At 38.8% G+C, this 26,289-nt stretch overlaps 1 protein-coding gene across 2 annotated transcripts in view; it reads right to left on the bottom strand.

Annotated features, from left to right (window-relative positions):
- The window catches only part of SLC39A11 (solute carrier family 39 member 11), a 1,247,462-nt gene that overhangs the window by 1,140,241 nt on the left and 80,932 nt on the right, over positions 1 to 26,289 (bottom strand). For both annotated transcript variants that reach the window (XM_053707119.1, XM_053707127.1), the window contains exon 3: positions 19,596 to 19,634. In XM_053707119.1, coding sequence (XP_053563094.1) covers positions 19,596 to 19,634 — 39 coding nt within the window. The remainder of the gene's footprint in view (positions 1 to 19,595; positions 19,635 to 26,289) is intronic.

Raw genomic sequence — 26,289 nt, 5'->3', positions numbered from 1 at the left:
GGCTTTTCAAAACTTGTTTGAAGTCATACAAAGTGGGAGACAGATTGATGCCGCAGGGTAGAGAGTTTTAGAGAATGGGAGAAGCACAGAAGCTTTGCAAGCAGGAGAAGAAAGTAAAAATGATAGAAGCAGATAGACATATGTCAGAGGTTTGGAGAAAAAGTATGGAATATTGTTTATATTGAAGAAAGAAATTTTTCGGTGAGCATTAGTATTTTTGAACAGGTTTGTACAGTATATGGAGAGCCAGCATAAGGACCAGCAGCTGAGGATGACCATCACCTTAGGTGAGTGTAGTTTTATATGTGGCCCTTCATTTTTACAAGTGGAATACTGTATATTGCTTTTTTTCAGTGTTTTGTGTGTTTAATAGGAACATTACTCTTCTGGACCATAATGTATACAGATGATGTAGGAGATATACAATTAGAGGACATCCTGTATTTGTGTCTGTCTGGATGTAAAATATCACAGATACCTTACTGCATAATGTTACCAGGCATACACAAGAAAATGTATAAGTATGATATATATTTTGTTTTATTTAGTGTCTTTTTTATGTTCTTAGACTCCAGAGCCCTAAATAAATTATGATATGTCTGTTCAGAAGAAAAGGTTGCACCCCCTCCCTTGGTCTTTAACTTGTGCCTCTAGCAGAGAAGAAGACTTCTCTCACATATGATTGGCAGCAAGGAAGAGGTTCTCCGTTTATAAATCTGCCCCTTCATTTCTCTTCTAAATGTCAGAAACAGAAAAATGTTTACACCAGGGATAAAAAAGGAAGGGGCAGCTGCTTTATGTTTAGTTTATATTCAAGTAATTCACCATATACAAATGAAGAATAATATATTAGTTTGCGCCTCTTTGATGTGTAGATCTGCATTTTGCAGCTTATTTACAGTTCTGAATCCTGGAAAATCTGAGTAAAATTAAAAACCAATAGGAAACACTCTCTGTAGTATAAGAGAGGATAAAAACGTTAAAGGGATATTAAAGAAGTTTATTATTACACTATTGCTTGCTTATAATTATGGGTTTATTAATCCTGCAAATGGGTTAAACACATGGTTAAAGTCAGCTCATAAGCAGCAATGCATAGCTGGGAGCTAGCTGAACTCAGCAGGTCAGAGAATGATAAGAGACAATCCCCTGCTCGCTCTCAGTAGTGCATCGCTGCTCCTAATCCTACCTAGGTATGCTCTTCAATGAAGGAAACAGAACAAACTAAACTGAAGTAAATTGAAAAGTCTCTCACAACTGCAAACCATAAAAGTTTAAGTTAAGGGGACACCGAAAACTGTGTTTCTTACTGGCCTCAGCAAAAAAGATAAGATACAAAAAATAAGCTTTTAAACCTAAACCTAATAAGCTTGTAAAACTATGTTACAACATGGCAGCCATCAACCATTACTTAAAGGGACACTAAACCCAATTTTTTATTTAATGATTCAGATAGAACACGCAATTTTAAGCAACTTTTTAATTTACTTCTTTTATAATTTTTTCTTCGTTCTCTTGCTATCTTTATTTAAAAAGCAGGAATGTAAAGCTTAAGAGCTTGCCCATTTTTGGTTGAAACCTGGGTTATTGTATCCACCAATAAGCAAGCGCTGTCCATGGTGATGGACCTAAAATGGGCTGGCTCCTAAGCTTTAAATTCCTACTTTTTAAATAAAGATAGCAAGAGAACGAATAACAATTTATAGTTGGAGTAAATTAGAAAGTTGCTTAAAATTGCATGCTCAATCTGAATCATTAAAGAAAAAATTTGGGTTTAGTATCCCTTTAATTAAGCCTAAAATGGCTTATTTCGACTAATATAAAGTATGCATATTGTTCTCAGGCTCTTCTAGCATTTATTTAGCGCTCTGCCTTACACAAAGGACAACACACAATCTGATATCCATAGTATATGGCTAAACATTTTAATCAAAACATCTCAACAAGGCCAAAAATTTTATAAGAATGCCCTATATACTTTTAATGGATAACGCAAGGAACTCTGTTAACATGTTTATTGCACTTGTATTAAAAGGGGAGCTTTAAAGGGATACTTGAAAATGTTTATTGTTTAAAAAAAATAGATAATCCCTTTATTACCCATTCTCCAGTTTTGCATAACCAACAAAGGGCTATTTCCATTGAGGTGGTAAACAAAAACTAAATTTATGCTTGCCTGATAAATTTATTTATTTCTTGACACGGTGAGTCCACGGATCATCAATTGCTGTTGGGAATATCATTCCTGGCCAGCAGGAGGAGGCAAAGAGCACCACAGCAATGCTGTTAAAGAGATATTCCAGCCAAAATGGGAAACCAGATGGGTGCATTTTGGTATTGAACGGAAGCAATTTTGTAATATACATGCATTATCAAAAATGCTTCTAATACAATCTATAGCTGTTTCAAAAGTGTATTTAAGTATGCACCGTGCACCAGCATTTTAAACACAGCACTTGCTCAGGGAGCCTAAGGTGCTTGTACCATCTGGTAATGACTCAATTTGTTAATTGATGACATGATACAAGCCACACTGATGATCTGAGCAGACGCATTATTTAAAACGCAGGTGCACTGAGAATATCTAGCAATGCTTCACATGCACGTGAAAAGAAAAATGATAACACTAAAACAGTGATAACTTTTACTAGAAGCCTTTTTGCCAATACAAGTATATTGCAAATATGTTTCTATTCAAACATGTAATTAATCTATGTGCATTTTAATTTTGACTGGAATGTCCCTTTAACCCTTTGAGTGCTAAGCACTTTCCCACCTGGGTGCTAAGGTGATTTAAGGGTTTTTCTAAATATTTATTTTTTGAACATTTTTTTTTTAACTTTTGTATTTTATTTTTTTCAGATCCCCAAGACTTACACCGGTTAAAAAGGTTAGGCGATTACCATTCCAACAGTGGGTCTTGGGGGTCTGTAGCTGCTTAGATGCCTGAGATACAGGCGTCTAAGTAGCATGCCCCCTTTCCCTATACTTTGTATTGCAAATTTTTAATAAAGTTGCGCAGTGACGTCATCAGGCATTGCCTGTCACTATTTAGGCCCGATCGCCGGGGTAGGAGTGGGTGGGAGCCCCCAGATCTCCCTCAAGGTGGGAGAGTGGGTGGGAGAGTGCTAGCGAAGGCTCTAAACCGTCGTTAGCACCAGAGTGGGAAACTCTGCATCAGCTCAGAGCCGTTGTTAGCACTCAAGGGGTTAAGTATCACTTCCCTTCCCACAACCCCCAGTCATTCGACCGAAGGAAAAGGAGAGAAATTAATTAATACAAGGTGCAGAGGTGCCTGAGGTTTATATAAAAAAAACTGTCTGAAAACAGGGAGGGCTGTGGTCTCACCGTGTCAAGAAAAAAATAAATTTATCAGGTAAGCATAAATTTTGTTTTCTTTCTTAAGGCACAGTGAGTCCACGGTTCATCAATTACTGTCGAAGCCTTACAGATCTGTTCTACAGAGGCCTCATTCTTGAAGGCCCAAGCATAAGACACCGCCTTAGTGGAATGAGCTGTAATTCTCTCAGGAGGCTGCTTTCCAACAGACTCATATGCCAAATGAATAATACTGCACAACCAGAAAGAAAGAGAAGTAGTAGCTTTCAGACCCGTACGCTTTCCAGAAAAGCAAACAAACAATGCAGAAGACTGACGAAAGTCCTTCATAGCCTGCAGATAGAATTTAAGAGCCCGCACAACAACTAAGTTGTGCAACAAACGTTCTTTATGAGAAGGAACAATTTCCTGATTAATATTTCTGTTCGAAACAACCTTAGGAAGAAAACCAAACTTGGTACAGAGAACTGCCTTATCTGCATGAAATATGATATAAGGAGAATCACACTGCAAAGCTGAGAGTTCAGAAACCCTCCGAGCAGAGCTGAGGCCAAGCCATCAAGGCATTTAAGATTGCTCTCAACTCCAGAATGTTTATGGGGAGAGCAGATTCCTCCTGAGACCAAAGTCCCTGCACCTTCAACGAGTCCCAGACTGCTCCCCAACACAATAGGCTGGCATCCATGGTCACAATTACCCAAGAGGGTCTCTGAAAACACGTCCCCTGGGACAGATGTTCTTGCGACAGCCATCACGGAAGGGAGTCCCTTGTTGATTGATCCAGAACTAATCTGCAGCAGAATGGATAAAGCAGAAACCTGACCTTTGAGGGTACAGACAGATAACCCCTTCTCAAGGCCTTCCTGGAGAAAAGATAAGATCCTTGGGATCCTGACCTTACTCCAAGAAAATCCTTTAGATTCACACCAATAAAGATATTTACACCATATCTTATGGTAAATTTTTCTAGTGACAGGCTTACGAGTCTGAATCATGGACTCAATAACTGATTTGGAAAACCCACGCTTAGCTAAAATCAAGGGTTCAATCTCCAAGCACTCAGCTTCAGAGAAACGAGATTTGGTTCACCTCCTCCTTGCACCTAAGGCAAAGAGAATGACTGGGGGTTGTGGGAAGGGAAGTGATACTTAACAGCATTGCTGTAGTGTTCTTTGCTTCCTCCTGCTGGCCAGGAGTGATATTCCCAACAGTAATTGATGATCCATGGACTTACCGTGTCTTAAGAAAGAAAAAAAAACAATTTATGTAAGAACTTACCTGATAAATTAATTTCTTTCATATTGGCAAGTGTCCATGAGCTAGTGACGTATGGGATATACAATCCTACCAGGAGGGGTAAACCTCAAATGCCTATAAATACACCCCTCACAACACCCACAATTCAGTTTAACGAATAGCCAAGTAGTGGGGTGATAAAGAAAGGAGTAAAAAGCATCAACAAAGGAATTTGGAAATAATTGTGCTTTATACAAAAAAAATCAACCACCATAAAAAAGGGTGGGCCTCATGGACTCTTGCCAATATGATAGAAATTAATTCATCAGGTAAGTTCTCACATAAATTATGTTTTCTTTCATGTAATTGGCAAGAGTCCATGAGCTAGTGACGTATGGGATATCAATACCCAAGATGTGGAACTCCACGCAAGAGTCACTAGAGAGGGAGGGATAAAAATAAACAACAGCCATTTTCAGTTGAAAAAATAATCCACAACCCAAAATATAAGTTTATTCTTTAAATGACAAGAAAAACTTAAAACATCAGCAGAAGAATCAAACTGAAACAGCTGCCTGAAGAACTTTTCTACCAAAAACTGCTTCTGAAAAAGCAAATACATCAAAACGGTAGAATTTAGTAAATGTATGTAAAGAAGACCAAGTTGCCGCTTTGCAAATTAGATCAACTGAAGCTTCATTCTTAAAAGCCCACGAAGTGGAGACTGAACTAATAGAATGAGCTGTAATTCTCTGAGGCAGGGCCTGACCCGACTCCAATAAGCTTGAAGAATCAAAAGCTTTAACCAAGAAACCAAGGAAATAGCAGAAGCTTTCTGACCTTTCCTAGGACCAGAAAATATAACAAATAGACTAGAAGTCTTCCTGAAATCTTCAGTAGCTTCAATATAATATTTCAAACCTCTCACCACATCCAAAGAATGTAAGGATCTTTCCAAAGAATTCTTAGGATTAGGACACAAGGAAGGAACAACAATTTCTCTACTAATGTTGATAGAATTCACAACCTTAGGAAAAAAATTAAATGAAGTCCGCAAAACCGCCTTATCCTGATGAAAAATCAGAAAAGGAGATTCACAAGAAAGAGCAGATAGCTCAGAAACTCTTCTAGCAGAAGAGATTGCCAAAAGAAACAATACTTTCAAGAAAGTAGTTAAATGTCCAAAGAATGCATAGGCTCAATATGGAGGAGCCTGTAAAGCCTTCCAAACCAAATTAAGACTCCAAGGAGGAGAGAATGATTTAATGACAGGCTTAATACGAACTAAAGCCTGTACAAAACAGTGAATATCAGGAAGTTTAGCAATCTTTCTGTGAAATAAAAGAGAAAGAGTAGAGATTTGTCCCTTCAAGGAACTTGCAGACAAAACCTTATCCAAACCATCCTGAAGAAACTGTAAAATTCTTGCAACTCTAAAAGAATGCCATGAGAATTTATGAGAAGAACACCATGAAATGTAAGTCTTCCAAACTTAATAATAAATCTTCCAAGAGACAGATTTACGAGCTTGTAACATAGTATTAATCACTGAGTCAGAGACAGCAGGTTCAGCCTTAACAAAAGTGGCCAAGGTTGGCAGCAGGACATCCGAACAAGACCCGCATACCAAAACCTGTGAGGCCATGTTGGAGCCACCAGCAACACAAAAGATTGTTCCATAATGATTCTGGAGATCACTCTTGGAAGAAGAACTAGAGGCGAGAAAATATAAGAAGGTTGATAACACCAAGGAAGTGTCAGCGCACCCACTGCTTCCGTCTCAAACTCCCTGAACCTGGACAGGCATCTGGGAAGTCTCTTGTTTAGATGAGAGGCCATCAGATTTATCTGTAGAAGATCCCATATCTGAACAATCTGAGAAAACACATCTGGATGGAGGGACCACTCCCCAGGATGTAAAGTCTGACGGCTGAGATAATCTGCCTCCCAATGTCTATACCTGGGATATGCACCGCAAAAATAAGACAGGAGCTGGATTCCGCCCAAGCAAGTATCCGAGATACTTCTTTCATAGCTTGTGGACTGTGAGTCCCACCCTGCTGATTGACAAATGCCACTGTGTGTGATATTGTCTGTTTGAAAATAAATTAACAGTTCTCTCTTCAACAGAGGCAAAAACTGAAGAGCTCTTTAGAATTGAGTTCTTAAATATTGATTGGTAATCTTGCCTCTTGAGATTTCCAAACCCCTTGTGCTGTCAGAGATCCCCAAACAGCTCCCCAACCTGAAAGACTTGCATCTGTAGAGATCATAGTCCAGGTTAGCCGAACAAGAAGCCCCTTGAACTAAACTCTGGTGATTTAACCACCACGTCAGAGAGTGTCGAACATTGGGATTTAAGGATATTAATTGTGATATCTTTGTATAATCCATGCACCATGGATTCAGCAAACAAAGCTGGAGAGGTCTCATGTGAAACGAGCAAAGGGAATCGCGTCCGATGCTGCAGTCATGAGACCTAAATTCTCCATGCACATAACCACTGAAGGGAAAGACTGAGACTGAAGGTGCCGACAGGCTGCAACCACTTTCAAACGTCTCTTGTCTGTTAGAGACAGAGTCATAGACACTGAATCTATCTGGAAACCTGAAAAGGTGACCCTTGTCTGAGGAATCAAGAAACTTATTGGAAAATTGATCCCCCAACCATGTTTCCGAAGAAAAAACACTAGTTTATTATTGTGAGATTCTGCAGAACGGAAAGACTGAGCTAGTACCAAGATATCGTCCAAATAAGAAAACACCCCAATACCCTGCTCTCTGGTTTCCATAAAGCAGGGCACCAAGAACCTTTAAAAAAGATTCTTTGAGCGGTTGCTAGTCCAAATGGAAAAGCAATGAATTGGTAACGCTTGTCTAGAAAAGAGAATCTCAGGAACTGATAATGATCTGAATGAATCGGAATATGAAGGTATACATCCTGCAACCCATTGTGGACCTAAAATGTCCTTGCTGAATAAAAGGCAGAACAGTCCTTAAAGTCACCATTTGAAAATTGGTACTCTTACATAACGATGCAAAATTTTCAGAGCCAGAATTGGTCTGAATGAAATTTCCTTCTTTGGGACAATGAATAGATTTGAATACACCCCAGACCTTGCCCCTGAAAAGGAACTGGCATGACTACCCCTGAAACTCCAGGTCTGAAACACACTTCAGGAAAGCCTGAGCTTTAACTGGATTTGCTGGGATGCGTGAGAGAAAAAAAGTCTTCTCACAGGAGGATTTACTCAGAATGTTATTTGAAACCCCTGAGAGACAACACTCTGAAACCATTGATTTTGGACTGAATTTATAAAAAACATTCTTGAAAAAAAACTTAATCTGCCCCCTACCAGCTGAGCTGGAATGAGAATCGCACCTTCATGCGGATTTAGGGGCTGGCTTTTGGTTTCTTAAATGGGTTGGATTTATTCCATTTAATGAAGGTTTCCAATTGGAAACAGATTCCATAGGGAAGGATTAGGTTTTTGTTCCTTATTTGACAAACAGAACGAAAACGAATTAAGAGGCATCATATTTACCCATAGGTCACTTATTACCTTGGAAAGAAAGAGATAGCAATCTAGACTTAAAGGGACAGTAAAGTCAAAATTAAACTTTCATGATTCAGATAGGGCATGCAATTTTAAACAACTTTCCAATTTACTTTTATCATCAAATTTGCTTTGTTCCCTTGGTGGTATTTTTGAAAAGCTAAACCTAGCTAGGCTCAAACTGATTTCTAAACAGTTGAAAACCGCCTCCTAGCTCAGAGCATTTTGAAAGTTTTTCACAGTTAGACTGTGCTAGTTCACATGTGTCATATAGATAACATTGTGCTCACTCGCGTGAAGTTATTTAGGAGTCTTCACTGATTGACTACACTGCATGTCTGTCAAAGGCACTTAGATAAGGAGGCTGCCTGCAAAGGCTTAGATACAAGGTAATCACAGAGGTAAAAAGTATTTAATATAACTGTGTTGGTTATGCAAAAACGGGGAATGGGTAATAAAGGGATTATCTATCTTTTTAAATAAGAAAAATTTTGGTGTAGACTGTCCCTTTAAAGAGTCATATCAGCATTCCAAGATTTAAGCCTCAAAATTCTTCTAGCTAAAAATAGCTAAAGACATAGATCTTACATCAAACTTGATGATATAAAAAAATGGCATCAGAACTGATTAGTATGTTGCCGTAAGCGAATAATACTAGATAAATCAGAATCCAATTCTTGTTGCGCTAAATCTCCAACAAAAAAATTTGATGCAGCTGCAATATCAGCCAAAGAAATTGCAGGCCTGAGACGACCTGAATATAAATAAGTTTTCCTTAGATAAGATTCAAGTTTCCTATCTAAAGGAACTTAAGTACGATCTTCCATAGGAATAGAGGTACGTTCAGCAAGAGTAGAAATAGCCCCATCAGCTTTGAGGATCTTTTCACAAAACTCTATACAAATTGCTGGTAAAAGGATACAATATTTTAAACCTTGAAGAAGGAATAAAAGAAGTACCCGGCTAATTCCATTCCTTAGAAATCATAACAGAAATAGCATCAGGAACAGGAAAAAAACCTCTGGAGTAACCGCAGGAGGTTTAAAAACAGAATTTACCAGTTCTAATATCAAGAGGACTAGTTTCCACGATATCCAAAAATAATTAACACTTCTTTAACAAAGAACGGAAATACTTCATTTTAAATAAATAAGTAGATTTGTCAGTGTCAATATCTGAGGAAAGATCTTCTGAATCAGATAGATCCTCAACAGAAGAGGATAATTCATTATGTTGTCGGTCATTTGAAATTTCATCAACCTTATAAGAAGTTTTAAAAGACCGTTATATTAATTTGAAGGCTGAATAGCAGACAAAGCCTTCTGAATAGAATCAGTAACAAATTCTTTAAATTTCATAGGTATAACATGTACATTAAAAGTTGAAGGAACAACAACAGGAAATGTACTATTTACTGATGGACACAAAATCTGCATGTAAAAGTTTATCATGATAACTAATACAATGACATTCGGAAATATAATGCACTTAGCTTTAGTAGAACCGACATCAGGCAGCAAAGTTCCAACAGATACTTCTGAGGCAGGATCAGATTGAGACATCTTGCAAAATGTAAAATAAATAACATATAAAGCAAAATTTGTCAATTTCCTTATATGACAGTTTCAGAAAAAGGCAAGAGGCAAATAGTAATGGGGTATTAAATTAATGAAAAAATTTGGCGCCAAGTATGACGCACAACGTAACTGAAATTTTTTTGGCGCCAACAATATCCGGAAATGACACACTTGCGTCACTAACGACGCAACCGTGTGTAAGGCTTCAACGTCAACTACGACGATGGAAATGACGAACTTGCGTCAACAGACGTACTTTTCGCGGCAAAAAATTCCAGCGCCAAAAATTACGCAATAAAGTCTACCATTTGGCGCACCCACGGGCCTAGTACTGCCCGCAATTTGCAAGGAAAAAAAAAGTAGTCAATTGAAAAAAAGATTAAATTGTGGGGTTTGATATCAGAGCACCAAACAAACATAGGCAGGGTCTATGGGCAGATAGTCAAATACCAAAGGTAACAATAAGTTTTGAATAATACAAATTAATACATATGATTAAAAGGTTGATACATTTTAAAATATACAACAGTTGTCATGGATCCATGTTACACTTTGAAACAATAAAAAATTCACTTTGAAACAATTAATAACAACAAAAATAATTTCTAACAAATTATGGGCTAGATTTAGAGTTTGGCGGCCAAAGGGGTGTGTTAGCTACGCATGCTTTTTTTCTCCCGCACCTTTTAAATACCGCTGGTATTTAGAGTTCACAGAATGGCTGGGTTTTCAGTGCGTTAGGCTCCAAAAAGGGAGCGTAGAGCATAATTTAACGCCACTGCAACTCTCGATGCTTACGGACGCGGCCAGCTTCAAAAACGTGCTCGTGCACGATATCCCCATAGAAAACAATGGGGCAGTTTGAACTGAAAAAAAAACCTAACACCTGCAAAAAAGCAGCGTTCAGCTCTTAACGCAGCCCCATTGTTTTATATGGGGAAACACTTCCTACGTCTGCACCTAACACTCTAACATGTACCCCGAGTCTAAACACCCCTAACCTTACACTTATTAACCCCTAATCTGCCGCCCCCGCTTTCGCTGACCCCTGCATATTTTTTTAACCCCTAATCTGCCGCTCCGTAAACCGCTGCTACCTATATTATAGTTATGTACCCCTAATCTGCTGCCCCTAACACCGCCGACCCCTATATTACATTTATTAACCCCTAATCTGCCCCCCACAACGTCGCCGCCAGCTACCTACAATAATTAACCCCTAATCTGCCGATCGGAGCTCACCGGTACTATAATAAATGTATTAACCCCTAAAGCTAAGTCTAACCCTAACACTAACACCCCCCTAAGTTCAATATAATTGTTATCTAACGAAATAAATTAACTCTTATTAAATAAATTATTCCTATTTAAATCTAAATACTTACCTGTAAAATAAACCCTAATATAGCTACAATATAAATTATAATTATATTGTAGCTATTTTAGGATTAATATTTATTTTACAGGCAACTTTGTATTTATTTTAACCAGGTACAATAGCTATTAAATAGTTAATAACTATTTAATAGCTACCTAGTTAAAATAATTACAAAATTACCTGTAAAATAAATCCTAACCTAAGTTGCAATTAAACCTAACACTACACTATCAATAAATAAATTAAATAAACTACCTACAATTATCTACAATTAAACCTAACACTACACTATCAATAAATAAATTAAATACAATACCTACAAATAAATACAATTAAATAAACTAACTAAAGTACAAAAAATAAAAAAGAACTAAGTTACAAAAAATAAAAAAATATTTACAAACATTAGAAAAAAATTACAATTTTAAATTAATTAAACCTACTCTAAGCCCCCTAATAAAATAACAAAGACCCCCAAAATAAAAAAATGCCCAACCCTATTCTAAATTACAAAAGTTCAAAGCTCTTTTACCTTACCAGCCCTTAAAAGGGCCCTTTGCGGGGCATGCCCCAAAGAATTCAGATCTTTTGCCTGTAAAAAAAAACATACAATACCCCCCCCCCAACATTACAACCCACCACCCACATACCCCTAATCTAACCCAAACCCCCCTTAAATAAACCTAACACTAAGCCCCTGAAGATCTTCCTACCTTGTCTTCACCATGCCAGGTATCACTGATCGTTCCAGGCTCCGAAATCTTCATCCAAGCCCAAGCGGGGGCTAGACATCCATCATCCGGCTGAAGTCTTCTATCAAGCGACGGCTGAAGAAGTCCCGAAGAGGCTCCAAAGTCTTCATCCTATCCGGGAAGAAGAGTAGATCCGGACCGGCAACCATCTTCTTCCAAGCGGCATCTTCTATCTTCATCCGATGAGGACCGGCTCCATCTTGAAGACCTCCACCGCGGACCCATCTTCTTCTTCCGACGACTTCCCGACGAATGACGGTTCCTTTAAGGGACGTCATCCAAGATGGCGTCCCTCGAATTCCGATTGGCTGATAGGATTCTATCAGCCAATCGGAATTAAGGTAGGAAAATTCTGATTGGCTGATGGAATCAGCCAATCAGAATCAAGTTCAATCCGATTGGCTGATTCAATCAGCCAATCAGATTGAGCTCGCATTCTATTGGCTGTTCCGATCAGCCAATAGAATGCGAGCTCAATCTGATTGGCTGATCGGATCAGCCAATCGGATTGAACTTGACTCTGATTGGCTGATTCCAAGATAGAAGATGCCGCTTGGAAGAAGATGGTTGCCGGTCCAGATCTACTCTTCTTCCCGGATAGGATGAAGACTTTGGAGCCTCTTCGGGACTTCTTCAGCCGTCGCTTGATAGAAGACTTCAGCCGGATGATGGATGTCTAGCCCCCGCTTGGGCTTGGATGAAGATTTCGGAGCCTGGAACGATAGGTGATACCTGGCATGGTGAAGACAAGGTAGGAAGATCTTCAGGGGCTTAGTGTTAGGTTTATTTAAGGGGGGTTTGGGTTAGATTAGGGGTATGTCGGTGGTGGGTTGTAATGTTGGGGGGGGTATTGTATGTTTTTTTTACAGGCAAAAGAGCTGAATTCTTTGGGGCATGCCCTGCAAAGGGCCCTTTTAAGGGCTGGTAAGGTAAAAGAGCTTTGAACTTTTGTAATTTAGAATAGGGTAGGGCATTTTTTTATTTTGGGGGTCTTTGTTATTTTATTAGGGGGCTTAGAGTAGGTGTTATTAGTTTAAAATTGTAATTTTTTTCTAATGTTTGTAAATATTTTTTTATTTTTTGTAACTTTGTTCTTTTTTATTTTTTGTACTTTAGTTAGTTTATTTAATTGTATTTATTTGTAGGAATTGTATTTAATTTATTTATTGATAGTGTAGTGTTAGGTTTAATTGTAGATAATTGTAGGTAGTTTATTTAATTAATTTATTGATAGTGTAGTGTTAGGTTTAATTGTAACTTAGGTTAGGATTTATTTTACAGGTAATTTTGTAATTATTTTAACTAGGTAACTATTAAATAGTTATTAACTATTTAATAGCTATTGTACCTGGTTAAAATATATACAAAGTTGCCTGTAAAATAAATATAAATCCTAAAATAGCTACAATATAATTCTAATTTATATTGTAGCTATATTAGGGTTTATTTTACAGGTAAGTATTTATCTTTAAATAGGAATAATTTATTTAATAAGAGTTAATTTATTTTGTTAGAATAAAATTATATTTAACTTAGGGGGGTGTTAGGGTTAGGGTTAGAATTAGCTTTAGGGGTTAAAAAATTTATTAGAGTAGCGGTGAGCTCCGATCGGCAGATTAGGGGTTAATACTTGAAGTTAGGTGTCGGGAGGGCAGATTAGGGGTTAATACTATTTATTATAGGGTTATTGAGGCGGGAGTGAGGCGGATTAGGGGTTAATAACTTTATTATAGTAGCGGTGCGGTCAGCTCGGCAGATTAGGGGTTAATAAGTGTAGGTAGGTGGAGGCGACGGTGAGGGGGGCAGATTAGGGGTAATAAATATAATATAGGGGTCGGCGGTGTTAGGGGCAGCAGATTAGGTGTTCATAGGGATAACGTAGGTGGCAGCGGCGTGCGGTCGGCAGATTAGGGGTTAAAAAAATTTAATAGAGTGGCGGCGATGTGGGGGGACCTCGGTTTAGGGGTACATAGGTAGTTTATGGGTGTTAGTGTACTTTAGAGCACAGTAGTTAAGAGCTTTATAAACCGGCGTTAGCCCAGAAAGCTCTTAACTACTGACTTTTTTTCTGCGGCTGGAGTTTTGTCGTTAGATTTCTAACGCTCACTTCAGCCACGACTCTAAATACCGGCGTTAGAAAGATCCCATTGAAAAGATAGGATACGTAATTGACGTAAGGGGATCTGCGGTATGGAAAAGTCGCGGCTGGAAAGTGAGCGTTAGACCCTTTAATGACTGGCTCCAAATACCAGAGGGCGGTAAAAACCAGCGTTGGGAGCCTCTAACGCTGGTTTTGACGGCTACCGCCCAAATCTAAATCTAGGCCAATTTTTCTAACGCATAAAAATCTAATACATAGAATGCTTGTATTGTATTAGATTTTTATGAGTCAGAAACATTATTTGTTAGAAATTATTTTTGTTGTTATTAATTGTTTCAAAGTGTATTTTTTATTGTTTCAAAGTGTAACATGGATCCATGACAACTGTTGTATATTTTAAAATGTATCAACCTTTTAATCATATGTATTAAATTGTATTATTCAAAACTTATCGTTACCTTTGGTATTTGACTATCTGCCCATAGACCTTTCCTACGTTTGTTTGGCGCTCTGATATCAAACCCCACAATTGAATCTACCCTTTGGCAACTAGGTGCCAATTTATTAGAGCTGGAGGTCTGTTGTATAGTTGGCGCTTAGTTATCACCTTTCATCAATTTATTTTCCCTAAATATGAAACTGACAGTCTGCAGAAGGAAAAACATGAACCTGACTCATGGCAAATATAAGTACAATACATATATTTAGAACTTTATATAAATTCATAAAGTGCCAGACCATAGCTGGGGTGTCTTAAGTAATAAAAAACATACTTACCAAAAGACACCCATCCACATATAGTAGATAGCCAAACCAGTACTGAAACAGTTATCAGTAGAGGTAATGGTATATGAGAGTATATCGTCGATCTGAAAAGGGAGGTAGGAGATGAATCTCTACGACCGATAACAGAGAACCTATGAAATAGATCACCGTGAGGAAAACCATTGCATTCAATAGGTGATACTCTCTTCACGTCCCTCTGACATTCGCTGTACTTTGAGAGGAATAGGGCTTCAAAAAAGCTGAGAAGCGCATGTCAACGTAGAAGTTTTAGCACAAACTTACTTCACCACCTCCATAGGAGGCAAAGTTTGTAAAACTGAATTGTGGGTGTGGTGGGGGTGTATTTACAGGCATTTGAGGTTTGGGAAACTTTGCCCCTCCTGGTAGGATTGTATATCCCATACATCACTAGCTCATGGACTCTTGCCAATTACATGAAAGAAAAATGTCATCAAAGTATAAGGAGAATTGTTATGTTACCACCAGTTTCCAATCTTTACCACCTCAATGGAAACTATAACACTGTTATATTAATATACTTTTTACCGCTGTGATTACCTTGTATCTAAGCTTCTGCCGACTGACCCCTTATCTCAGGTTTTTGACAGACTTGCATTTTAACCAATCAGTGCTGACTCAAAAATAATTTCACAGGAGTGAGCCCATGTTATCTATATGGCACACATGACCTAGCACAATCCAACTGTGAAAAACCGTCAAAATGCACTGAGATAAAAGGCAGCCTTCAAGGCTTTAGAAATTAGCATATGAGCCTAGGTTTAGCTTTCAACAAAGAATACCAAGTGAACAAAGCAAAGTTGATGATAAAAGTAAATTGGAAAGTTGTTTAATAATTTAATTGAAATATGAAAGTTTGATTTAGACTTCACTCTCCCTTTAAGCGCAATCTAAAGTACCACTGAGACCTGGAATAAGCATTTATTGTATAACACAAACTAGCCCTCACCAACTCTGCATCCTCCTATATTTCTGCCCTTGTAAATACTCCCCAACCCCCCCTCCACTCTACTCATGACCCACTTCACTCACCATCTCTCATCCCTTCCTCACTCTCTCGATTGCAAGACTTTTCTAGAACTGCACCTATCACATGGATCTCCTTGCCTCGCTCAGTCAGACATGCCTCTAGTTGTAAAATAGTCATGTTCCTTAAAAACATAATCTGTTCAACTGTGCGCACAACTTACGTTAAGATGTCTCTACTTCTTATGTTTCCCTCTCCCTCAACTTCCTCATGTACTTCTTTTAGAATGTAAGCTCACGAGTCCACCTGTCCTGGCAATCATTTTATGTAAAGATGGTTTACAGCTTACAGAGACTTAAGGACAGGGCCTTCTACCCCTATGATTTATGTAAATGTATTATGATTAATGCACTCCATAACTGTATACTTATGATTTTATTTATATATATATATATATATATATATATATATATATATATATATATATATATATATATATACACACACACACTAGTCCTAAAGCCTGTGTACACTGGCCAATTTTTTTAAGTACCGCAGTTCCAACCCTTGCTCCCTCTCTCTCCCCCTCTCTTTTGCGCTCTCTCCCCCCTCTTTTGAGCTCCCTCTCTCCCCCCCTCTTTTGAGCTCCCTCTCTCCCCCCTCTTTTGCGCTCTCTCTCTCCCCCTCTTCTGCTCTCTCCCCCCTCTTCTGCTCTCTCCCCCTCTTCTGCTCTCTCACCCCCCTCTTTTGCTCTATCTCTCCCCCCCCCTCTTTTGCTCTCTCTCCCCCTCTGTTGCGCTCTCTCTCCCCCCCCCTTTTGCTCTCTCTCCCCTCTTTTGCTCTCTCTCTATTCCCCCTCTTTTGCTCTCTCTCTCCTCCTCTTTTGCTCTCTCCCCCCCTCTTTTGCTCTCTCTCTCTCTTCCCCCTCTTTTGCTCTCTCCCCCCTCTCTTTTGCTAATGCTCTCTCTCTTTCCCCTCTCTTTTGCTCTCCCCCTCCCTACTCCTCTCTCCCCCTCCTCTCTCCCCTGTTTTGCTCTCCCCTCTGTTTTTCTCTCTAACTTGACCATGCTGCTGCCCCCACGGCCGCTCCAGTCGGTCACGCCCCTTCACACGCGCTCCTGTCTGACCACGCCCCCACTACAACATGCCCGGCCACGCCCCCATTAGGGCACGCCCCCATCACGGCACACACGGTCACGCCCCCACCAAGGCAGATTCCACAGTGCGTACACCTCTGCTGCTCAAGGCCAGGTATGTTTGTCCTCGTGCACTCTCTACTGCGCATGACTGCATCTGACAAACATACCTTTTATTATATAGGATATATATATATATATATATATATATATATATATATATATATTGTACCCCATAACTGTATATGTATGATTTATGTATGTGCCTTCTGTTTATTGTACCCAATAACTGTATACTTGATGTTACGGCGCTGCGTAATATGTTTGAGTTTTATAAATAAACAATAATAATAGTAATGATAACAAAACATATGAAAACAAAATTATTAAATTATATTTAGACCTAATACATATAAAACAAAGGTTCATTAATGAAAAACAGGTTTTGTGGCACAATTAAAAGGATACAGTATATAACAAGGGGTGAGACGGGAAGGGGTCAAAGATGTTAGTGTGTGAATTTGTTTTATGTAGAAGTTTCAGTGAAATAGAATTAGCTTAGAGCTCGAGCATTATCCAACATGAATTTTTACTGCTTGACCCGAAGTCTATTATGTCAGTGATATATCACACCTCCACCATCTGATATGCAGTGATATTAAAGTGATGGTAAATCCTAGCATTTGTGAAACGCTAGAATTTACAATTGGAACAAATAAATGGGACTTTCATTCATGAAGTATAACATACTTCATTGCTGAAAGCTCCTTTATTTGTTTGCAGCGTTCGCCGCACTGAGCTACTCAGGCAGCCCATGGCAGAACACTATTTTGCTGAGAGGTGATGTTTTCACCTCTTAGCCAATAGGATGTTTGCTATGCAGCTTGGCGCCAGCTGTGCCACACGGCTATTTGCTAAGAGGTGGAAACGTCACCTCACAGCAAAATAGCGTTCTGCCACGCGCTGCCTGAGCAGCTCAGTGCGGTGAACGCTTCCAACAAATTAAGGAGCTTCCATCATGAAGTATTTTCTATTTCATGAATGAAAGTCCCCTTTATTTGTTCCAATTGTAAATCCTAGCGTTTCACAAACACTAGGATATCCAAACGCTAGTATTTTCGCTTGTAATCTAGCCCTTAGTGTTTAATCCTTTGCTGCTAAGCCTTTTTCCCACCTCTGTGCTAAGCTGATTTTTAGCTTTTTTTGTTGCTTAAATTTAAATGCTATTGTAAGTCATATATCAGTGAGTGACCCACACAAATTATATTATAAATGTGTTTGTTTTTTTTTAGCAGGCCCAACATATTCAGAACATTATTATATTTATATTTCATTGCATGTGAGAAGGCTGCATAACACTGACTGCACAACACTGACCACTGATGCTAGTGTGATAACATTTCAAAATTTTTATCAATGGTATTAAATTTGTGCCAGCCACTTTCAATTTTGAAACGCGTTGCTCAGTATCCTAAGTGCCTTTGGTAGTGAAGCATACCTGTGTTTACTCTTGTAGCAGTGTACCACCCAAAGCTTGGAGTTTGTTTGCAAGTTAGGCAAAGAGAAGAGTTTGTTTTGCCCAAGCCGCTTCCCACGCCGCATGAGACTCGGCTCCATGACTTAAATGAGGGACGGATGCTAACTGGCTGATTAGAAACACTTTAACCACATAAACACCGGACTTCTTACATTTATATGTAAGTATGGATTGTCAATTATTTTGTATGTTGTGATACCGTCTAAGAAGATTTCTTCTCTCTCCATTAGGATTTGGACGGCTTGTTTTGGGTCCGAATTCCAAGAACTGCTCAAGTTTTGCGGATTCATACCAGGACTCACATACTGGCAGCATCTCTGCAACATTTTGATACACTTATTATATCAATTTGTATAATTTTGTATGAATGTATGATTGTAATCTATCAATTGTTTTTAACTTATGCTTTTTATATCAGTAAAGTTTTTCAAACTATTAAATTATATAGTTTCCTTTACACCTATATTTTAGCATTTTTTGCGCAGGAAGCTTAGTTTTAGGTGTAGCGGTCTACTTCAGCATAGATAGGGCGAGTTTAGTACCCTTTTTTTTTAGAAACTGATGAAAGAAACTAGAGTTTATTCTTAGTAATGATAAATCCTAGCGTTTTTTTAAAGCTCGGATTTACCATCACTTTAATATAAGCTAATGACAAAGCACATTTAACAATATTCAAACTTTATACACTTATCATTTGATGACTGAAGCATATTTAGGATCAAACACATGTTCAAGAAAGACAAACATCATATAGCGCACTTGATTATTTTTACAAAATGTTAGAAGCAAAGACATCACAACAAATATTGGTTATTGGATTGGATGTTAAATATTTGTGACATGTAAGTTTTATAAGAACACCTTAGTTATTTCACAGCAATTATTTATTCCCTTACGCATAGAAGGGAAATGGATGATCGTGTCTGTTAAATAATAAACTGCTGGTTAAAACAGATATAAACAAATCTTAAAACTAGGGAGACATAACTTCTAAAATTCTACATCGGGCTCTTAACTTTTTGTGTTCTCCAATATTTGTCCATATATAAAATCATTTTGTGGTTCCTTAGTTATTAGGGAAGCTCCAAAGTTTCAAAGAAAAATTGTCAATCCCTAAAAACCCCAAATCTATAAGAAGAAAGAAAACATAAAACTGGTCCATTCTTGCTTAGGTAGCACAATACGATGTATGGATGTTAAACAGTACTCACCCCAGCTGCAAATCCTAAACTTCCATCCAGAATCCGTCTCTGCAGAGACAAAGAACAGAACTCAAAGTCACTTAATGGAACATCAAACAATCATTTTGTAGTCAAAAACTATGTGCAAGGTTACAAATCTACTGCAAACTACTACATGGTTTGTATTTGTGCCAAAGACTCTCCGGTTATTCATTATTCTAGAGAAAGAATGTTAGAATTCAAAAACAGAAAGTCGTATGCAAAATAATCAAATTAAAGACAAAGGTTTAATTTGAATATCAATGTCAATACACATACAGCAAAAGGACCTTGTAGTGGAAATTTTTGCACTACTCACCCTGGAATTATATGCATTTAAAACCCACTTAAGTGTTAAACACATAGATAAAGTTCACTTGGGAGCCACAGGGAACTGCTTGTACCAAGCAGGAAATAACCGGTGAGCCACATGGCAGCAGCAGTCGTATGACCCCGCCAATCACTGGCTGTGTTAAAGAGACACTCAAATTAAAATAAACTTTTATGATTCAGATAGAACATGCAGTTTTAAGAGACTTTCCAAATAACATCCATTATCAAATTTTGTACAGCTTTTTTTATATTCATACTTTCTGGAGAACAAGATCCTACTGAGCATGTGCAGAAGCTCGCAGGGTATATGTTTACCAGTCTGTAATTGGCTGATGTCTGTCACATGATACAGGGGGCCAGCAAATTAGAGAAAAAATTAATTTGTCTGAAAAATATCTTCTGCTTATTTGAAATTCAGAGTAAGTTCTATTGCACTTGTTAATTCTACTGCATTGAGTGGTCCTTTAAGCTCAGCATCTGCATTGCTTGCAGCTCTTAAAGGGACAGTAAACCTTAAAAATAATGTTATATAATTCTGAACATAGTGCAGAATTATATAACATTATTTAGGTGCTATAGCCATAAACGCCTTTTTTACCTTTTAATTTGCTAAAAATATGGCGCTTTTACAGACCCGCTCTCTGCTGAGCGGGTCTGTTATTTTTAGTCAGCGCATCGGGCCAGCTGTATAGTCACAGCCTGGCCCGACCGCGCCATAAGACTAAGTGCAGCTCGCTCCTTAGCACCTACACCACAATTACAAATTGCATCTTGAGGCCAATTGGACCTTATTTTGGATGGTGAAGAGACTTATCACTTACAGTAAGTGGTGCCATCATACTCCTTTTTCTATCAAGCCTACCTAGGTATCCCTTCAACAAAGAATACCATGGGAACAAAGCAAATTTGATAAAAGAAGTAAAAAATTGGGAACTTTATTAAAATTGTATTCTCTGTCTGAATCACAAAAGAAAATTATTTAGGTTACATTTCCCTTTAAGGATATATTATTATCTACAGATTTTAAAATACCTCATACAAATTTAACAGAGCTGGATATGAGATTCTATATTATTTCTATTCACTACATAATGCCGTACTAAACAAGTTTTCTTTTATTCATGCGTGACAGCAAGAATTAGTCACTTGTGTCATATTAATTATCAGCCTGCCGGTAACTTTGAATATAACAATGTCACATCTTATCATTGTGATTTAGATATCAGATCCTTAGAGACAAAAAGCAGATTTGCCCTGGAGCTCGTGCACGCGATGGCGAGTTGTTTGATCCTCCAATCTCATTAAGAAACAGTCCAGCCTTGTGATAAGTACAGCTAACAGTAACTGTCCATTCAATGCCTTAAGTTATGCATATACACATTTGAAATATTATGGATTTAACCCCTTTGCTACCAGGAAAACCTTGTCCAAACTGCCAGAGAATTTTTCTCATTTTTGCGATCACTCTGTTTAAATAGAAATAGAGCCTTTGTTTTTTTATTTAACTATGAAAACTATATTATTTTTAAAGTAGACAACTCAAGGTATTGATCTAATCCCATTTTGTTATATTTGATACCACTATTTGGCCACCAAAATACGATCATTTAAAAAAAATTGTTAACTTTGGGTTTCTCACTGAAATTATTTACACACAACTACTACAGTCATAATACAAATGGTTGTAAAAGCTTCTCTGGGATCCCCTATGGTCAGAAATAGCAGCCAGTCATGGCTTTGCCACTGGTTTTGGGCAATTAGAAGACGGCTAATTGCAGCTGAGCACCACACTTCTGAAATTCCCTGCAGTGAAGGTGTTATTCAGTTAGCGTGTAAGTTTAATTTTTGCTATAGTTTAAAGATTACCCTGGCACCTCCCACCCTTGATCCTTCCCAAACAGTCCTCTAGCCTCTTACACACTACTGGTTACCACCATCTTAGTAATTGGCAAACAGTCTGCCAGTATGCAGTTTAGGGCTTTTTTTTTTTTTTTTTTTTTTTAATATATAAGAAAATGTATGCTTACCTGATAAATGTATTTCTTTTTGACACAATGAGTCCACGGATCATCCTAATTACTATTGGGAATACCACTCCTGCCCTGCAGGAGACGGCAAAGAGCACCACAGCAAAGCTGTTAAATATCACCTCCCTTCCCTCCCAATCCAGTCATTCGACCGAAGTAAAGGAGAGAAAGGAAGTAACAAGGTGCAGAGGTGTCTGAAGTTTATAATAACCAACAAACTGTCTATCAAAAACAGGGCGGGCTGTGGACTCATCGTGTCAAAAAAGAAATAAAATTTATCAGGTAAGCATAAATTTTCTTTTCTTTTTAATGACACGATGAGTCCACGGATCATCTTAATTACTATTGGGAATCAATACCCAAGCTAGAGTACACAGATGATACGGGAGGGACAAGACAGGGAACCTAAATGGAAGGCACCACTGCTTGAAGAACCTTTCTCCCAAAAGCGGCCTCAGCCGCAGCAAAAGTGTCAAACTTGTAGAACCTTGAAAAAGTGTGAAGAGAGGACCAAGTTGCAGCCTGGCAAATCTGTTCCACAGAAGCTTCATTTTTGAATGCCCATGAGGAAGCAACAGCCCTCGTGGAATGAGCCGTAACTCTCTCTGGAGGCTGCTGTCCAGCAATCTCATATGCAAAACGTATGATACTCTTCAGCCAAAAAGAAAGAGAAGTAGCCGTAACTTTATGTCCCTTATGTTCTCCTGAGAAAACCACAAACAAAGCAGGATACTGACTAAAATCCTTAGTCGCCTGCAAGTAAAAAAATTTAAGGCACGAACCACGTCCAAATTGTGCAGAAGCCGTTCCTTCTGAGAAGTAGGATTAAGACACAAGGAAGGAACAACAATCTCCTGATTAATGTTCCGATCAGAAACAACTTTAGGAAGAAATCCTAATTTAGTACGTAAAACTACCTTATCTGAAAGAAATATAAGGTAAGGAGACTCGTACTGCAATGCAGAGAGCTCCGACACTGCGAGCAGAAGAAATAGCAATAAGAAATAAAACTTTCCCAGATAACAACTTAATATCTAAGGAATGCATAGGCTCAAACGGAGCCCCTTGAAGAACTTTGAGAACCAAATTAAGACGCCATGGAGGAGTAACTGGCTTGAACACAGGTCTGATCCTGATCAAAGCCTGACAAAAGGATTGCACATCTGCCAGACATTTGTTTTACAAAAATAGATAAGGCAGAATTTTGACCCTTTAGGGAACTTGTCGATAATCCTTTCTCCAACCCTCTTGGAGAAAAGACAGAATTCTAGGAATCCTAACTCCACTCCAGGAGTAGCCCTTGGATTCACACCAATAAAGATATTTACGCCATATCTTATGGTAAATCCTTCTAGTTACAGGATTACGAGCCTGAATCATGGTCTCTATGACCGATTCTGAAAAGCCCCGCTTGGATAAAAGTAAGCATTTAATATCCAAGCAGTCAGCTGCAGAGAAACTAGATTTGGGTGAAGGAATGGCCCTTGAAGTAGAAGGTCCTTCCTCAACGGAAGTCTCCAAGGTGGCAGAGACGACATGTCCACCAGATCCGCATACCAAATCCTGCAAGGCCAAACCGGTGCAATGAGGATCACCGAGACCCTCTCCTGCTTGATTTGAGCAATGATCCGAGGAAGAAGAGCAAACAGAGGAAATAGGTATACTAGACTGAAGGTCCAAGGTGCCACTAGGGCATCCATCAGTCCTGCCTGAGGGTCCCTGGACCTTGACCCGTACCTCGGAAGCTTGGCATTCTGCCGTGCCATGAGATCCAATGCCGGCTGACCCCATTTGAGGATCAGGTAGGAAAACACTTCAAGATGGAGTTCCCACACAGCAAGAGTGGGTTTCCGCCCACTGAATTATTTTGGTTACCTCTGTCATCGCTAAGGAACTCCTCGTTCCTCCCTGATGATTGATGTAAGCCACTGAAGTTATGTTGCCCGATTGGAACCTGATCAACTGAACCCAGGCTAACTGGGGCTAGGCCAGAAGAGCATTGAAGATTGCTCTCAGCTCCAGAATGTTTATAGGAAGAACAGACTCTGACTGAGTCCAAACTCCCTGAGCCTTTAGAGATCCCCAGACTGCTCTTCATCCTAGAAGGCTGGTGTCTGTTGTCACAATCACCCAAGATGGTCTGCGAAAGCAGGTTCCCTGGGAGAGATGATCTAGAGACAACCACCATTGAAGAGAATCCCTTGTCTCCTGCTCCAGTATTATTTGAGGAGACAAGTCCGCATAATCTCTGTTCCATTGTTTGAGCATGTTTAACTGCAGAGGTCTGAGGTGAAACCGAGCAAATGGGATGATGTCCATTGCCACCACCATCAGCCCGATTACCTCCATGCACTGAGCCACTGATGGCCGAGGAGTGGACTGCAGAACTAGACAAGTATCTAAATCTTTGATTTCCTGACTTCTGTCAGAAAAATCTTCATTGATAGGGAATCTATTATTGTTCCTAAGAAAGATACCCTTGTGTTTGGAACTAAGCAGCTCTTTTCCAAATTTACCTTCCAACCGTGAGATTGCAGGAAGGATAACAACATTTCCGTGAGAAATCTTGCTTGCAGACACATTTTGTAAATATTATGTAGGTTCTTGTGGCAGGATGAGGAGTACAATTGGATGTGTGGGTTGTAGGAAAGATTAGAGTCAAGTGTAACTCTGAGGCAGCAGACTTGGGGTGATGAAGAGATAGTGATGCCATCAACAGTGATACAAATTCAGAAATTGGAGTATAGCTAGAGGGGGATTAGAAGGAGCTAAGTCTTGGGCATGTTAATTGTTAGATGGTGAGAAGCCATCCAGGAAGAAATGCCAGATAAGCAGTCACTGACATGAGAAAAGACAGAGGGAGAGAAAGCAGGGGTGGAAAGGTAGATCTGAATGTCATTAGCATAGTGTTGATATTTTAAGCCATAACTCCTGATACATTTACCCAGTAAAGAAGTATAAATGGAGAAGAGTAGATAACTTAGAACAGAGGCTTGAGTTACTCCAACTGACAGAGGCATTGAAAAGGAGTCGCCAGCAAATTACACAGAAAAAGACCTGTTAGAAAGATAAAAGTGGATCCAAGAGAAATAAGCATCATAGAGACCAAGAGAGCTGAGAGTCTGTAGGAGGAGGCGGTGGTCAACTTTGTTGAAGGCAGCAGAGAGGTCAAGTAAGATAAGTATGGAGTAGAAGCAGTTACTTTTCGCAGAAAGAAGATTGTTAGTTACTTTGGTGAAGGCAGTTTCAGTTGAGTGTTGCGGACGGAAGATTGTCCTTTTAATGATTCAGATAAAATACAAAATGTTTAATCTTTTTCTTATTCATTAGATTTATAAACAGTACAGACCCAAGGGACGCTGTGAAAACCTGTTTTTATTTGTTTTATTGAATAAATCTGTGCATATTAAACAGCTGGCGTATTCTCAATTTTCTTTTATATTCAATATTTCATCTTACACCTATTCAAAGCCATTAAGACTTGCATTTTAGTATTCACCTCAATTACCTCAGCTGGAAACCTTCTATTCAGCACTGCACAGTTAAGTGGCATTTTATCCACATCCTTGGCAATTAAGCTATGTATGTTTACAGTACTGACCAGGTTTGATTATTCCATTCTTATTTTAACTGTACCCTTTCTTGACTACCTGACAAGAGATCTCAACTAACAGGCACATAAAAAAATATATACTGTTGGGGTCAATGTAATTATTTTAGTTACTGCAATAACTATATATGTTGTGATCCTAGAAAACAACAAAAAGCAAGAGGAAAAAAAACAGAAAATTATGCTTACCTGATAATTTCAATTTCTTCTGAAGGGAAGAGTCCACAGCTGCATTCATTACTTTTGGGAAATACTGAACCTGGCCACCAGGAGGAGGCAAAGACACCCCAGTCAAAGGCTTAAATACCTCCCCCACTTCTCTCATACCCAGTCATTCTGCCGAGGGAACAAGAAACAGTAGGAGAAATATCAGGGTGAAAAAAGGTGCCAGAAGGACAAAAAAATTACAGCCGCCTCAGATAAAAACACGGGCGGGAGCTGTGAACCCTTCCCTTCAGAAGAAAATGAAATTATCAGGTAAGCATAATTTATGTTTTTCTTCTTAAAAGGGAAGAGTCCACAGCTGCAATCATTACTTTTGAGAGAAGAATACCCAAGCTAGAGGACACTGAATGCAAACAACGGGTGGGTACAAAAGGTGGCCCCTTCGAAAGGCACCACAGCCTGATTACTCGACACCCTAAAAAATAAAAACCCGAAGCCCAGTTAACTGCACATTTGTTACACTGCCGGCAAAGCCGAACTAAACCAGTCA

The sequence above is a fragment of the Bombina bombina genome, chromosome 1, assembly GCF_027579735.1.
Source record: "Bombina bombina isolate aBomBom1 chromosome 1, aBomBom1.pri, whole genome shotgun sequence".
Classification (NCBI taxonomy): Eukaryota; Metazoa; Chordata; class Amphibia; order Anura; family Bombinatoridae; genus Bombina; species Bombina bombina.
This window is presented reverse-complemented; position numbering and strand designations above follow the sequence as displayed.